Here is a 16,374-nt window from a genome sequence, read left to right as displayed (position 1 = left end):
TATTGGCGGATTTTTGGATTTTTTTGGGCATACTTAAGAAAACGTAAACAATTAAATTAACTGATTTAAACTTTGGACTTTCAATCAATTGATCAAGTTCATTCAATTTTTGCCATGGTGAAGTCAAAGTCCAAACCAAAAAGGACAGAATATCCAAGTCTTTTGTTTTATGGATCTGCAATTTATGATTTTTTATCACCTTTTAAAAGAGCTCAAAATCAATGGGCAGCTCGTTATATAGTTGTTATATTTGCTATAATAATAAGATCAGCTATTGGATTTGGTTCATATTCAGGCCATGCTATACCACCTATGTTTGGTGATTTTGAAGCTCAAAGACATTGGCTAGAGATCACACAACACTTACCAATAAGTCAATGGTATTGGTATGATTTACAATATTGGGGGTTAGATTATCCACCATTAACTGCATATCATTCATGGATCTTGGGGAAATTGGGTTCATTGATTAATCCTGAGTGGTTTGTACTAGATCTTTCAAGAGGTTTAGAAAATCAAGAATTAAAATCATTCATGAGATTCACAGTTATATTAAGTGAAATTATTATTTTCATTCCTGCAGTTTTCAGATTTACAAGATGGAATGGTAAACATATTAAACAATCACCAATTGATCAAACCATCGCTGCTTCAATGATCCTTTTCCAACCTTCATTAATGGTTATAGACCATGGTCATTTCCAATATAATTCAGTAATGTTGGGATTTACATTATTATCAATTGTTCATCTTTTTTATGAAAATTATTTATTTGCATCAATTTTTTTCGTTTGTTCATTAGGTTTTAAACAAATGTCACTATATTATTCACCAATTATTTTCTTTTATCTATTATCAAGATGCTTTAATCATACAGATTCAAATTTACCATGGATTCAAAGAATAAATTTCTTAAGATTAATACTTATTGGTATAACAACAATTTTATCATTTGTGGTACTTTTCGGTCCTTTGGTATTATTTGGTGATTTCCAAAACTTATTACAATCAATCAATAGAATTTTCCCATTTGATAGAGGTATTTTTGAAGATAAAGTTGCAAATTTTTGGTGTTTTGGTAATATTTTCATAAAATTCCGTACATTTTTAACTCAACAACAATTATCATTAATAGCATTATCATTAACTACATTATCATTCTTACCAGCTTGTATAATTATTTTATTATATCCAAGAAAATGCTTATTACCATGGTCATTAAGTGCATGTTCTTTAGGTTTCTTCCTTTTCAGTTTCCAAGTTCATGAAAAATCAATCTTGGTTCCATTATTACCAATCACTTTATTATACTCAACAAAGAATACAGATGAAATAGCAATGGTTTCATGGATAAATAACATTGCTTTATTTAGTTTATGGCCATTATTGAAAAAAGATGGATTAATGATTCAATACGGTGCTTTATTCTTATTATCAAATTGGTTATTTGGTAATTTAAGTTTTATAACCCCAAGATTTTTACCAAATTTCTTGACACCAGGTCCTTCAATTTCTGTTATTGATGGTGATTTAAAAAAAAGACATGGTTTACCTTCAAGTCTATTATGGAGATTGATCATTTTATTATCTTATACAGGTATTGCTGTGATACATTTTGTTGATTTATTTGTTAAACCACCTTCTCAATATCCTGACTTATGGGTGTTAGCTAATGTTTCATTATCATTTGGTTGCTTTGGATTGTTTTGGTTATGGATTTATTATAAATTAATTGTTCTAAGAGATGTTGCGCATTGATTGTTAAATATCTCATAACTCCATAAATAATAAAAGACCTTACGATATTATAACTACAACCAACTGTAATGCTTTCTTTTCGTTCTTTTTTTCGTTTAAATATGGATATCATTATTTTATTATTATATTTATATGCTAGTACATTCAGCAAGTTGGGAACGTTATCCCTTCTTTAAGCTTTCTATCTGCAGTGAATAATCCCCATTCTGTTTCCCATTTTGAGTTTTGAGAATGATATATCTGTTTCCATGGTTCATCATAAGCTTCGAAAAAGTACCATGGATAAGCTTTTGCTTTAGCTTCACATATCCAACTATTCAAAAAATATTGCATATGACGTTTTCCTGCAACTGCTTTCTTATATTTACCACCATGATAAGGCCATCCAATTTCTGAAATTATAACTTGTGCTTTGCTTTTAATGTTATCCTTCATTGGTTCAATTTGATATTTAACAAAATCAAATACCCATTTAGTAGCTAGTTGAACAGTTTTCCCTGTGAAGAATGGATGAGAATTTGATCCATAGATATCAGAAGCTGCTATAACATTAAAATCAGATCTTGGTCCTAATTCTGAAGTTCCAACAGGTAAATCCCATTTCAATTCATTCTTTATGAAAGATTTTGCATTATGTATGTACTCTATTAATTTTTCAGGGGATTGTTCTTCACGGAATAAAACTTCATTTCCTATGAATACAGCATCAAAATATTTTCTTGGATATTGCCTCAATAAACTTTTCATATCCTCAACTTGTAATTGATTTATATCATCATTTGGACCTATCCAAACACCCATTGCTAATGATACATTAAGATTTAAAGTTTTAATTGAATCCAAAATAAATTTAGCTTGGTTACATTGTGTACCATAAGTTCTTAATCTAGATGTGACTTGAGACAATTGTGCAACATCTAACATCACTTCATGTAAAGTTGCTCCACAAATTGGGTATATCACATTTCTTGGGGCATAATCAATTCCATAAAATACATTTTTCAATGCTGTATTATTCATCATTTGTTGAATTTCTTCATTTTGTTGATACTTCTTTGGAATATTTTCAAATTTAGATATACCAGCAATACTAACTGAGCCATCGGATAACTTATCATTCTGTGAGCTGGAGTTACTAGCAGGTAATGAATGAGTTGTTCCATTGTTATTTCCAATGGCATTTTGTGTGTTATTTAAATTTCCAAAGGGATAAAACTTCAGTAACATCTCTGATCTTCTAAGTGGATTTATATTACTCAAGTAATTGAATGTGGTGGATTCTGTGCCTCTTGAATAAACAAGCAAAAGTGGAATGAATATACAAGCCATTAAAAGTATAACCATAATCAATATCCATATGACCACCATGTAAATTTTATTACCTATAGGTTTCCTTAGTCTTTCTTCCCAATTTAAAGAACCAAAATCTCTGTCACCATTCCCATCTTTGTCTAACTTCAACTTCTCTAGTTTTTCATTATTGAGATCACCCTTTTCAGCATAATTATACAAGTCATCATCACCATCTTTTTCTTTTTCATATTGCATATTTCTTTCGCCATCGAACATTGGTGGTAAATCTTTGGCAGATTGGAAGAATCTGGAATCTTTCTTCTTGCAGTTTAATTCTGACTCTTTTGTTAACGCATTATACGGATCATCAGCATCTCTCAAAGTGTCAATGATAGATTCTTCATCATTGAACTCCTCATTCTTGTTTTGCTCTATATCTGTAGTATCTTGAGTTTCTGGGTCTTTTTGACCATCTTTAAGCACACTCCTTGAGCGACTTAAACTATTTCTATCTTGTGAAAATAATAAAGGTGGAGAATCTCCTTTGTTTGGATCATTATTCGGACCTGTTTTGCGTTTTGATCTACTTCTGGAAAGACTGCGTTTGATCACATCTAAATAATCTGGATTTGTCCCAAGTTCTGATCCAAGAATTGATCCATCACCTCTTAATAACGTTTCTGGTAAAGTTTGTTTGCCAGAATTTGCAACAGTATCTAAGTTGTTCTTATTTCCAGTTTGAATATTATTAGAGTATAACAAAGCAGGCATGGCGCTATCCCATTGAGAGGCATTATCCTGAACACCATTTCCAGTTGTTGGTTTCTTCAAGATTGCTGAATTATTTTGCAAGTTTGTTGTAGATCTCAATTGTTCCAAATTTTGATCAAGATCCAATGTGGAAGGATTGGTATTCTCCTGAGCAGAAGGACGTAAAGGTGGGATAGCGGCAGATTTTGGTTGTGCGATTGATAAATTTTCTATTGGTCTATTATAATATGTCTCTTGAATATTAGCACTAGTAGTGAAGAATGATTCTGGTGCTCTTGATGATCCTAATCTTCTAGTAGTCAATGGTAAAGGGGCACTTTTCAAATCATATTTTGAGCTGTCAATATAGTTCTGAGGTGTATTTATTATTGGTGTATGTTGACTTTCAATACCACCTGTTATTCTAACTGTATCTTGTGAGCTATAAACAGAAGAGCCAGATCTATTGTCACCATGGTACTCATACCTTGGAATCCCACTGCTTTTGATATCAATGCCTTCTTGATAAACTTCTCTACCACTTTTGAGATCATTTTGAAATCCACTTCCAAAACTTATAATCTTACTACTTTCAGGCCCTTTATGTATTGGTAAACTACCATCTGTTTCTTCATCATAATCATCACTATCAGTTTCTAAGATATAAGATGTTGGATTCTCTATTCTTTCACCATTGTCTTGGAATGTTGAATATGATCCCGGTTCTTCCCTTATTGGATGTTGTTGTTCTTCTTTATTCATATCTTCATTATCTAACAATTTACCTTGATTTTCATCTTCTGGAGAACTTTGGAAACTTGATTCAATAGATATAATATTCAACATTGAAGCTTCATCTTCATTTTCAAAATCAAATGTATTCGAAGACATCACAGTTTGATCTTCATGTTCTTTGGATAAGCTTGGTGGTCTAATGGTAGTTTGATCCATAGATGTATTCTCAGTTACAAAATCACTATTATCATCATCAATTTTTTTAGGAATAGAAGATGCTCTTGAAACAGAAGACTTCAAACCAGCACGGCCATCTTTCACATTTCTTGATTTGCTTCTAATTGAAAACATAATGACACCAATGTAGCGGTAATTTCATGAACCAATCTAATATCTAATGAATTCTGAACCAAAATGTCAAAAAACCTGGGAAATAACACAATGAATCTAAAAATCTATCTTCAACTCCAAACCCACCAATTAAGAGCCTCTATGCTTACTCTTTGTTATAGCACCTTAACTGATCCTAGCCTCATCTTCCAAACATTCAAATGAATCCCTATAAAGTCAACCATGATCATCATCAAAAATTAATGGTTTTGTGTAACCAAATAACAACAAAAAAAATAGATTAGCCGCTGAACTACTAATCTTCTAATTGACTGCTTCCCGAACCAAAAAAATAATTCGGCGCTTTTGACCAATCTTGGACGAGTCCGGAGTCGAACCGGAGACCTCTCCCATGCTAAGGGAGCGCGCTACCAACTACGCCACACGCCCGAATTTTTAATTTTTGAAAAGGCATGTTTCCCTCAATGTCTAATTTTATATCACGTGTCTCTGGTTTGCGCCACATCCACTATTTTTACACCAAAAAAAATTCCCAAACCTTGGCCATTTTCCATGGTGAATAAAGTCAAAATCTGTTTTCACTTTATCTACTAGATCTTAACACATTTCAATTCACCACAGAAATTTAATCAATCTTTACAAAATGTCATTTGTCAACAAATACGCTGATAAGAAAGCCATCATCTTTACAGATTTCGATGGTACTGTTACTTTACAAGTATGTGTGGTGTTTTTCGTTCAATCAGATCTAGAGATCTAGCAACATGTGATAATTATGATATCAATCATATGGGTTACGGGTTACTATGGATCCTTTTGATAGCGCTGAACATCAATTGACTAAAAAGTAAATGGAAACTAACAATGGTAACAACAGGATAGTAATGATTTCATTACTGATAACTTAGGGTTTGGTTATGATAAACGTAAAGTTTTAAATGATGAAGTCTTGAATGAAACTAAATCATTTAGAGAAGCTTTTACATTAATGTTGGAATCAATTAAAACTCCATTCCCAGATTGTGTTGATTATTTATTAAAAAACATTAAATTAGATCCAGGTTTTAAAGAAGCTTTCAATTGGGCTCAAGAAAATGATATTCCAGTTGTTGTTGTTTCAAGTGGTATGAAACCAATTATTAAAGCTCTTTTACAAAATTTAGTTGGTGAAGAATCAATTGATAAAATTGAAATCATTTCAAATGATGTTATAGTTAATGAAGATGGTTCATGGAAAATCCAATATATTGATGAAACTCCATTTGGTCATGATAAATCAAGAGCTATTAGACCTTATAGAGAATCAAGAAAAGATGTTAAAACTCAAACTTTATTCTACTGTGGTGATGGTGTTTCAGATTTATCTGCTGCTAAAGAAACTGATTTATTATTTGCTAAAAGAGGTAAAGATTTAGTTACTTATTGTAGAAGACAAGGTGTTGTTTTCAGAGAATTTGATTCTTTTAAAGATATTTTAGAAAGTATTAAATCTGTTGTTAATAATGAAAAAACTATTGATGAATTAAATGAAAATAAATAAGTGTTTTGGGAAATAATTAAGGGGAGAAAGAATGTCATGTTATAGTAACATGGTTCAATATAATTATAAATTTTCAGTTCTAAAGTGTGATAGTGTTGTGTTGTTTTTCCATTATTTAGACAAGTATAACAAGTATACAAAGAAAAAAAGAAGAATATAGAATAAACTGTCATATTCATTATATATAAATTTGCTAATTTAAAATAGTATAGATCTATACAAAAACGTATTAATTTGTTCTAATAATAAAAAAATCTAAACGTACATTATTCATATATATATTAATCATACCACATCTTAATCAATTCTTCAGAAACAGCACTTGGTGTTAATACACCTAAATCAGTAATCAATGCAGTAATAAATTCATGAGGAGTGAAATCAATTTGTGGTGAATTATTTCCAATTTCTTCATCATTAGTGGTGAATTGTAAAGAATTTTGATCAGTTGGAATATCATCTGGTGCCAATGGGAACATTCTAACGAATTTATGACTTTCTGAAACAACATAAAATGGTTTATTTGCACTTTTAGCTAAAACACCAATTTGATAAGTACCAACATGATTTATTATACCACCACTTTCTGCAACACCTTCAGCACCAACTAAAATCTTATCAACTTTATGTATCACATACCCTACAGCAGAATCAACAATTAAATTAACAGGAACACCTTGTTCTCTAAGCATCTTAGCCATGATTTCACCTTGGAAAGTTGGTCTTGCTTCTGTAACAATAACTCTAAATCTAATTTTTTTTTCAACCGCATGATTTAATAATGTGAAGACAGTTCTTGAAAAAGAATGTACCAAGATTATATCATCATCTGTTATAAATCTAGCACCGAATGCTGCAATTTTATTTCTTGAATCTTTGGATCTTTCTAAAAATAATTGACCATTTTCAACTAAATGACGTTTACATGATTCATAATCTTGATATAAATGAGTATTCCTTAGTACGAATCTCATGAATAAATCACAACCAGCAGATAATGAAATGGCATTTGGAATTGATTGTTTCAAAGTATCTGTGGCACTTTGTGTCAATTTAATCAATTCTGATGAAGTTGAAGGTTGTTTAACTTTTAATAATGTAACTAATGACTCAATAGCAGCAATAGGCATTGTAATTTCTGGATCTTCTTCCAAGAACTTCAAGTATGAACTCTTGATATCAAACTCTGTATCTCCCATTGTCTCTTAATCTTCTATTGACTTGTTTCTATCTATTTATATTCAATTTCTAACAACTTTCACGTCAAAATTTATTTCAAAAAGCTCATCTAAAATCAATTTTTTTACCCGGTAAATTTAAATTTTTAATATACTTTCGCGAATTTTCCAATATTAATGTAACACTAATAATGTTTCGAAAGTTTATATGTCAATCCAAAATACCACAGTATTTATAAATTCATAGATTCATTCTATTCAACAATGGTGTCAGTATGGAGACAGACACTGGTGAGGAGTTTCCATACTTCCAGGATCATCAAAGCTCCACCATCTTACCCAATCTCCAAAATCAGAAATATTGGTATTATTGCTCATATAGATGCAGGTAAAACTACTACAACTGAAAGAATGTTATATTATAGTGGTATTACTTCCAGAATAGGGAATGTTGATCAAGGTGATACCGTGACAGATTTCTTACCAGCTGAACGTGAACGAGGGATCACAATTCAAAGTGCTGCAATTACATTACCTTGGAATAAGCATAAAATAAATTTAATTGATACACCAGGTCATGCAGATTTTGGATTTGAAGTTATTAGATCTTTAAAAGTTCTTGATGGTGCTGTTACTATATTAGATGCAGTTGCTGGTGTTGAGGCACAAACTGAAAAAGTTTGGAAACAAAGTAAATTTATACCTAAATTGTTCTTTATAAATAAGATGGATAGAGAAGGTGCAGGATTTAGTAGGACTGTTAAGGAAATTATATCAAAATTAGGTACTAGAGTATTATTGTTAAATGTTCCATATTTCATTGAACTGGAGAATAGAGAAAGAAAATTCGTTGGTGTCTTGGATATATTGAATAAAAAATTACTTAAATGGAATGATGATGAAAGTATATCAGTATTAGAATTAGAAGGTGAGACTTATGATGAAGTTGTTCGTTGTAGAGAATCATTAGTGGAGACATTAGGAGAAATTGATGATGCAGTTATTGAAAATTTTTTTGAAACTGAAGATTATATGAAAGTTTCAACAGATGTCTTAATGAAAGCCATCAAAAAATCAACTTTAACAAATTATGCAGTTCCTGTTTTATGTGGTGCAAGTTTTAAAAACATTGGTGTTCAACCATTAATGGATGCTGTTAATCATTATTTACCATCACCATTAGAATGTAAACCAGATGTTAATGTTCCAGTGGAAATTACTAAAGATGGTGCAATAATTAATAAAAATAAAAATTTAACCGTTGCAATGGCTTTCAAAGTTATAACTGATCCAATTCGTGGTGTTATGGTATTTATTCGTGTTTATAGTGGGAAATTGAAAAATCATGGTACAGTTTATGTTAATGGAGAACGTTTCAAATTAGGGAAATTATTAGTTATGCATGCAAATGTTCCTCAAGATGTTCAAGAAATTTCAGCAGGTAATATTGGTGTTATTGTTTCAGATAATTTGAAAACTGGTGATACTATATTAGGACATGCACAAAATAAGAAATTACAAGCAAAAGAATCAAATATTGTTGTTAATCCAATAATTGTACCACCTCCAGTTTTCAGTATTTCATTAGAACCAAGAACCTCTGGAGATAAAAGAAGTATGGATGAAGCATTATCAGTCTTGCTTAGAGAAGATCCAAGTTTAAAATTAACAGTTGATGAAGAAACTGGACAAATTTTATTATCAGGTATGGGTGAATTACATTTAGAAATTGCTAGAGATCGTTTACGTGATTTGAAAGCTAAATTAGAAATTGGACAAATTATGGTTTCATATAAAGAAGCTGTTACTAATAAATTAACTATTTCCAAAGAAAATAAAGATACTGGGTTCTTCATCACATTATCATTGGAACCATTACCTGAAGAGCTTGAAGTTGATAATACCAAATCAAGAGTTAATTTAGGTGATAATAACATTCTTGAAGTTCCAAATGAACCAGAAACTTGGGACAAGGTAATGTCATATCAATCATGTATTAATGCATTTATATCAGGTTCAATTTCAAGTATTCAAAGAGGTCCGATCTTGAAATTACCATTAAATTCAACATTAATCAAGATTGTTTCATTTGATTTACCAATAGATTCTAATAATGTTACCCAATGGATTCAATTAGTTCGTCAATCTATATTGGAACTATTACAAAATGAATTAAATTTCGTTGCATTAGAACCTGTGATGAATGTATCAGTTGAAGTTAATGGAGAAGATATTGGTAACGTTATGCAAGATTTAACAAGTGCCAGAAAGGGTATAATTAGTGGGATTGATGATGGTGGTGATAACGTTGAATTAGTTAAATTTAAAGATATAAGTGAATCTCAATATGTTCCAATGGATCCTACTTTAGAATTTTTGAAAACTAATGATGGTTTCAATGGTGGTCAAACTATTCATGCAGTTGTTCCATTAAGAGAAATGATTGGTTATTTACCAAAATTAAGAAGTTTGACCCAAGGAAGAGCTACTTATCATATGGAATTCAAAGGTATGAGCCCTATAACAAGTGATAGATTAGTGGAGATCACCAATGAGTTTTAAATAAAGTCCAAAAAATGACATCTTGTATATAAAATAATAGTTTTTGAATTCGGTATGTAGTTCAATGCAAGTACGTTCCACGATTTCTTTTTAAACCCGGTTGAAATTTTGAAAAAAAAACCAAGATCAATTAATACCCAAGGGATCATTTTAGTAACAAATTGATTCAAATCTCAATAGATATCATTATTCAAAAGGACTTCCTCGAGGATTAGTTGGAACATGCTATGATACTATGTTTCCCATCTTGTTACCCATCTTTTTCTCATTCATCTTGTACCTTATTCAACCTCAACAATACTTTGGCTCAACAACCTTTGAATCAAATGATCAATATCAACGAGAAAATGCGACTTTTTTAACATTATGTCGAAATTCAGATCTTTATCCCATGCTGGAGACTATTCAATCTATAGAGGATAGGTTTAATCATCAATATCATTATGATTGGGTTTTCCTAAATGATGTTCCATTTACTCAGGAATTTAAAGATACTGTAACACCATTGATTAGTGGACAAGTTAAATTTGGGTTAATATCTGAAGAACATTGGTCATATCCTGATTGGATTGATCAAGAACGTGTTGCTAATTCAAGAATGGAATTGAAAGACCAAGTTGTTTATGGTGGTGTTGAATCTTATAGACATATGTGTAGATGGTATTCGGGTTTTTATCAATGGCATGAATTATTAACAAATTATAAATATTATTGGAGAGTTGAACCTGAAATTAAATTATTTTGTGATGTTGATTATGATATTTTTAAATATATGAGAGAAAATAAAAAGAAGTATGGATTTATTATATCAATTTATGAATTTAAAATTACAATACCTACATTATTTGAAACCATTTTAAACTTCATCTCTCATGATTCAACAGTTCAACCAGAAATTCCTAAAGATAATTTAAAAGATTTTATAATTGATAAAGATGGTGAATATAATTTATGTCATTTTTGGACAAATTTTGAAATTGCAGATCTTGATTTCTTCAGAAGTGAAACATATCAAAAATATTTCCAATATTTAGATCAAGCAGGTGGATTTTTTTATGATAGATGGGGTGATGGACCTGTTAGAAGTATTTATACAAGTTTATTCTTATCTAAAGATGAAATTTTCTGGATTAAAGATTTTGGTTATACACATCCACCATATTTACAATGTCCATTAGATCAAACCATTCGTCAAGATAAGAAATGTTCATGTGATCCTGGGAAAGATTTCACATTGAATGATTATAGTTGTACTGGGAGATATTTAAAGATTAATGGATTGGATAAGGGAGAATATTCATCATGGAACGAGGTTCCATATCATTTATATTGATCAAGTAATCCTATAACATATAACCAAGTAATCACTTGATTGTTTATATTATATATATATATAGCTGCATTTAATACCAAATTGAGACACGCATTTTAACATTAAACTCGATTTAAACACGCGTAAGACCAGATTTGTAAGATCTTCCAGCTTCCAAGTTAAATAAACGTTCCTTTATAAAATAACAGATTCGATATTTAACCATTTTGACGCATAGATCACCGTTGCATCAGATCTAGAAATAAGGTATAAAAGAACTCTGGGAACAACCAGAACAAAAACAACAGCCACAATAAGTACCAAAATCCCCAGCAGTAAAACATATCAACTATCAAATACCACTTTCAAAACACATATATTCCACTTCAATTCAGAATTATTTGTATTCTACTTATCACCAAATTTCACTCTCTGCCTAACTTTTCTGCACGATCCTGTTCATTCCCGTATGAGGTCTCCCTAGGCAAGTCGTAGGTAGGTTTTAGGCAGAAGACACACAAATTTTAGGCAGAACTTAGGCAGAACCGTTTCCTAATTCCCACCAGTGTCCTAACCGCCTGTGGAATCTTTTTTTATTTTTTTTATTTTTTGGTGGACTTTTTAGATTTTTTTCTTTCCAGTGGTGTTTTGAAAAAAAGAATAGTTTACAACATCAACTTGTTTTACTATTCTACTCGAAGTTTGGTTTGTTTCTTGTTGAAGTGGTTTCTTGGTGGTTTCTTGGTGCTGTCAATTGCTTGGTTTTGGGAAAAAAAGCTGTTTGAAGAACCTCGTTGGCGTTGTTTGTTGGTATTTATTGGTTATATCATTGCTTAAAGGCTAAACGCGCTCTATATTAAAGTTAGACATTTATCAAGACATAAAGGAAGAAATTAGGGATATCCTCATTATTATAAGACAAATATCACAAGAATAAGATAAGGATCATCCAAGATGAATGCGCTCCTTTATAAATCCAAAAGAATCTTTAAGAAAAAAGGTTCATTGATACTATTATTCTTTATAATACTTGTCTTTATATTCAATTATTCTTCATTATCAAAATATACTTCAGATCAATTATCAAATTATTCACAATCTTCATCTAATCTTGGGACTGATGATGATGATAATACTATACCATTCTATAAATCAAATGCAGCAAAACCTAAAACTCAAATTAAAGAAGAAAATGAAAAAAAATCAAGATTAGAAAAAATGAAATTAATTCAACAAGATCTTGATGAAGATAAATCTGGTTCAAGATTAGTTTTGGGTCATACTTTATTTAATAAAGTTTTTGAAATACTGAAAAAAGGTGAACCAAAAATCCCAAAATTAGAAAGATATAAATCAGATGATCGTATCTATCATGCAGGTTATGATGGTGATTCAAATGTCGTATTTTCAGAAGATTATTTATCAAGTTTTTTACAATTAACAGATGATGAAGTTTCAAGTTTACAAAAATCTCATAAATTAGTTGTTGATAATTTACCTGAACAAATTCCTAAAACTTTATATAAAGGTAATGGTATTGTTTATGTTGGAGGTGGGAAATTTAATTGGTTAGCTTTATTATCAATTAAATCTCTTAGGTCACTTGGGTCCAAATTACCAATTGAAGTTGTTATCCCAACAATGGAAGAATATGAAATAGATTTATGTGGTCGAATTTTCCCTGCTTTAAATGCTAAATGTATTTTATTAGAACATTCATTAGGTGATGCTGCAATGTCAAAATTTAAATTTAAAGGGTATCAATATAAGGCATTAGCACTTATAGTTTCATCATTTGAAAATGTTTTATTAGTTGATGCAGATAATATCCCAGTTCATGCTCCAGATTATCTTTTCGAAAATGAACCTTTTATAAATACAGGTTTAATTACATGGCCAGATTTTTGGAGAAGAGCAACTTCACCAGATTATTATAAAATTGCAGGAATTAAAATCAATGATAAAAGAGTTAGATTTGGTTATGATGATCGTGATAAAGATTCAAAAGAAGTTCCATTACATGATAGAGAAGGTGCTATACCTGATCCAACTTCTGAATCTGGTCAATTAATGATTTCCAAAACTTCACATACTAAAGAATTATTCTTAGCTTTATATTACAATTTATATGGACCTGATTATTATTATCCATTATTTTCACAAGGTTCAGATGGTGAAGGTGATAAAGAAACATTTTTAGCTGCTACAGTTGCATTAGATTCATCTTACTATCAAGTTAAAAAATTCTTAAATGCATTTGGTCATTTTAATATGGATCATGAATTTATTGGTACAGGTATGGGTCAATATGATCCAGTTGAAGATTATAATTTGGAAAGGGCTAAAGCTAGACAAAAAGAACAATCCAAAGAATTAAATCAAGATTTAGAACCAATAACAAAACAACCAAGAATTTTATTCGTTCATGCAAATTTCCCTAAATTAAATCCAATTTCCCTTAGAGATGAGAAAAAAATATTTGAAAAAAATGGTGATAGATTAAGATTATACGGTCCTGGAATGGCCAAAAGAGTTGGTTATGATTTTGAATTAGTTCAATGGAGAAATATGCATTTCTTAATTTGTGAATTAAAAGTTGAAGTTGAAGTTTTTAAAGGTAATGATAATGTTGAAGTTTGTAAAGAAATTTTAGATCAATTAGAACATTTAGAAGCTACTGTTAAAGATAATGAAAGGGATTAGATTCCTTTTTGTATATTCATGCACATTTAATTTTTGGTTTTATTTTGGTTTTTCTTTGCCTTTTCCTTTGTGATTTTATAGATTTTTTTTGATTTTTAAAAAATATTAGCATCAATTTTTTGATTTTTTTTTTTTGGTTATTTTTTAATGATAAGACACTAAGACTCATTTAAACTTGTTTAATAGTCCAATTTAATAGCATATAAGTTTTGTGATTATAATATAATAAAACTTGTAGTAGTTTATTACACTTTAAAATGTTCTTAATAGTGCGCGAACCATCTCCGAAAAGTACTATACAAAAAAAAATTATACCAATATTTCAAAAATACTATCTTTAAAAGAAACAAATCTACAATATAATCAAAGCTTGCAATCATGAGTAATAAATTATTTGTCAAAGAAGATGAAGACGATGAAGTAGGACCATCACCTTCAATCACCTCTAGCTCACATTCCTACTCAACATATTTCAATAATGAAGAAGATTCACAAGATTTAGATGATCCAATTATAAAAGAAATTCCAGTTATATTAAAACAACCAAATCCAGATCAAAGAATCTTATTATTACAATATCCAGGAAGACCAACAACACGTCCTTTTATTAATGAAAACCGTGTTTGGGAATCAAGGGAAAAAATTAATACAGATGTTATTGAAGTTGATGTACCAATTGATACAACAAGATTTTATGATTCAACAAAAAATGATAATTGGGGGATTGTAGAGAAACAAACTTTGAGAGGTGTTATGAATGAATCAGATGGTTATTATGCTGCAAGTGTTCAAGATGGTGAATTAATTTTAATACCCGTTAAAAAAGTTTCACAAATGAGACCTGCATTTAATTATATTGATAAAGAAGCTGCTGATAAAAAAGAATTAAATAGATTAGAAAATAATGGGAATGGGAATAATCATAATAATAGTGGGGTTCAAGTTGTTCAAATGTCTGTTAAAGGCTCTGCTGATAATGCACCAAGATTAGGTGGTGCTTTATTAGCTAGGAAAAATGCAGATGAAGAAGAATTTGTTCAAGTTCCTTGGAGTGATGTTAATGATGAAGAAACAGTTGAAGTTAGAAATAAAGTATTAACAGTTTATAATAAATCTGAATTGGCTTCAAATACTACAAATGATGATTATATAAATATGTTGGTTCATGATACAATTGTTGAATAATTTCAAAAATAAGAAATATAATGTACATTAATAATAATAATTGAATTTTACAGCTTTATAACTTTGTATTGTTGTATAGTAGCGCTTCCTATTGGTACCTTGTATTTCCTTCATGTTAAAACACTATCCAATTGATCCATATTTTCAAATTGATCTTGTTGACCAACTCTTCTTAAAACTTCTCTTTTAGAACTTTCTTGAATCTCACCAGCAATTAATAATTCATCCAATATATGATAAGCTTTTTGGAAATTGAAAATAATATCTAATTCACAAACATTACCATAAGCTTTATCCATTTGTTCAACATATCTATGAATAATTTCTAATGTTAATAATTCATTTTCATCATTATCTATACCAGCAATGAAAAATAATGAAGCATATCTTCTATAAACAATTTTAGAATCTATTCAGAAACAAGTTAGTAAACCTTCTTTATGATCAACCATTCAATTATACTAACCTTTATATTCTGAAACATTACACATTTTAGCACGACGAGCTAAAACTAAAGCGGTTAACTCTCTCGTTATTTTACTTTTTTCCTTTTGTGATAATGGAATATACCATTTTGATAATCTGACTTTCCCCTGTCTAGATAATAATAATAAATAATTAATACCCATTGTTTTTTGGTTTGTTTAATGATTGTATTAGATTTTACTATTATAGCTATATACAACGTACTCAAAATTCAATATTTTGATTTTGATCTTTAAAAACATCGGTTCGGACACGGATTTCTTACGTATAAAATTAAAATTTAAATACTTCAATATTGAATACAAAAAGAAAGCAAATATATAAACATAAAACAATCTTATAATTGAAATTATCGATACTCTCTTAGCTAAAATATCAAAAAAAATAGAAATTTACCAATGAATAAAGCAAAAAATTAATTCGGCGTTTTTGACCAATACTGGACGAGTCCGGAGTCGAACCGGAGACCTCTCCCATGCTAAGGGAGCGCGCTACCAACTACGCCACACGCCCGAATTTTT

General features: G+C 30.1%; 8 protein-coding genes across 8 annotated transcripts; 6 read left to right on the top strand and 2 right to left on the bottom strand.

The window, feature by feature from the left end:
• Nucleotides 1-114: 114 nt before the first annotated feature.
• On the top strand, nucleotides 115-1,758 carry ALG6 (dolichyl-P-Glc:Man(9)GlcNAc(2)-PP-dolichol alpha-1,3-glucosyltransferase; the record flags this gene model as incomplete). The annotated part of the gene is made up of 1 exon (XM_011277165.1): nucleotides 115-1,758. One exon carries the CDS (start codon nucleotides 115-117, stop codon nucleotides 1,756-1,758), a length of 1,644 nt encoding a protein of 547 aa, XP_011275467.1.
• Nucleotides 1,759-1,902: 144 nt separating this feature from the next.
• BN7_2245 (uncharacterized protein) lies at nucleotides 1,903-4,887 on the bottom strand (the record flags this gene model as incomplete). Its single annotated transcript, XM_011277164.1, has 1 exon — nucleotides 1,903-4,887. One exon carries the CDS (start codon nucleotides 4,885-4,887, stop codon nucleotides 1,903-1,905), a length of 2,985 nt encoding a protein of 994 aa, XP_011275466.1.
• A 643-nt stretch (nucleotides 4,888-5,530) lies between these two features.
• On the top strand, nucleotides 5,531-6,427 carry PYP1 (putative phosphoric monoester hydrolase; the record flags this gene model as incomplete). Its single annotated transcript, XM_011277163.1, has 2 exons — nucleotides 5,531-5,605; nucleotides 5,765-6,427. The coding sequence occupies 2 exons, from the start codon at nucleotides 5,531-5,533 to the stop codon at nucleotides 6,425-6,427; spliced, it is 738 nt and encodes a 245-aa protein (XP_011275465.1).
• A 281-nt stretch (nucleotides 6,428-6,708) lies between these two features.
• On the bottom strand, nucleotides 6,709-7,626 carry GCN3 (translation initiation factor eIF2B subunit alpha; the record flags this gene model as incomplete). Its single annotated transcript, XM_011277162.1, has 1 exon — nucleotides 6,709-7,626. The coding sequence occupies one exon, from the start codon at nucleotides 7,624-7,626 to the stop codon at nucleotides 6,709-6,711; it is 918 nt and encodes a 305-aa protein (XP_011275464.1).
• Nucleotides 7,627-7,869: 243 nt separating this feature from the next.
• MEF2 (mitochondrial elongation factor MEF2) lies at nucleotides 7,870-10,167 on the top strand (the record flags this gene model as incomplete). The annotated part of the gene is made up of 1 exon (XM_011277161.1): nucleotides 7,870-10,167. The coding sequence occupies one exon, from the start codon at nucleotides 7,870-7,872 to the stop codon at nucleotides 10,165-10,167; it is 2,298 nt and encodes a 765-aa protein (XP_011275463.1).
• Nucleotides 10,168-10,558: 391 nt separating this feature from the next.
• On the top strand, nucleotides 10,559-11,500 carry BN7_2241 (glycosyltransferase family 15 protein; the record flags this gene model as incomplete). Its single annotated transcript, XM_011277160.1, has 1 exon — nucleotides 10,559-11,500. One exon carries the CDS (start codon nucleotides 10,559-10,561, stop codon nucleotides 11,498-11,500), a length of 942 nt encoding a protein of 313 aa, XP_011275462.1.
• A 933-nt stretch (nucleotides 11,501-12,433) lies between these two features.
• Nucleotides 12,434-14,182, top strand: BN7_2240 (alpha-mannosyltransferase; the record flags this gene model as incomplete). Its single annotated transcript, XM_011277159.1, has 1 exon — nucleotides 12,434-14,182. One exon carries the CDS (start codon nucleotides 12,434-12,436, stop codon nucleotides 14,180-14,182), a length of 1,749 nt encoding a protein of 582 aa, XP_011275461.1.
• Nucleotides 14,183-14,560: 378 nt separating this feature from the next.
• Nucleotides 14,561-15,367, top strand: RPC37 (DNA-directed RNA polymerase III subunit C37; the record flags this gene model as incomplete). Its single annotated transcript, XM_011277158.1, has 1 exon — nucleotides 14,561-15,367. The coding sequence occupies one exon, from the start codon at nucleotides 14,561-14,563 to the stop codon at nucleotides 15,365-15,367; it is 807 nt and encodes a 268-aa protein (XP_011275460.1).
• Nucleotides 15,368-16,374: the final 1,007 nt, after the last annotated feature.

This window comes from Wickerhamomyces ciferrii, contig 00050 (assembly GCF_000313485.1).
Source record: "Wickerhamomyces ciferrii WGS project CAIF00000000 data, strain NRRL Y-1031 F-60-10, contig 00050, whole genome shotgun sequence".
In the NCBI taxonomy this organism is placed as follows: Eukaryota; Fungi; Ascomycota; class Saccharomycetes; order Phaffomycetales; family Wickerhamomycetaceae; genus Hansenula; species Hansenula ciferrii.
This window is presented reverse-complemented; position numbering and strand designations above follow the sequence as displayed.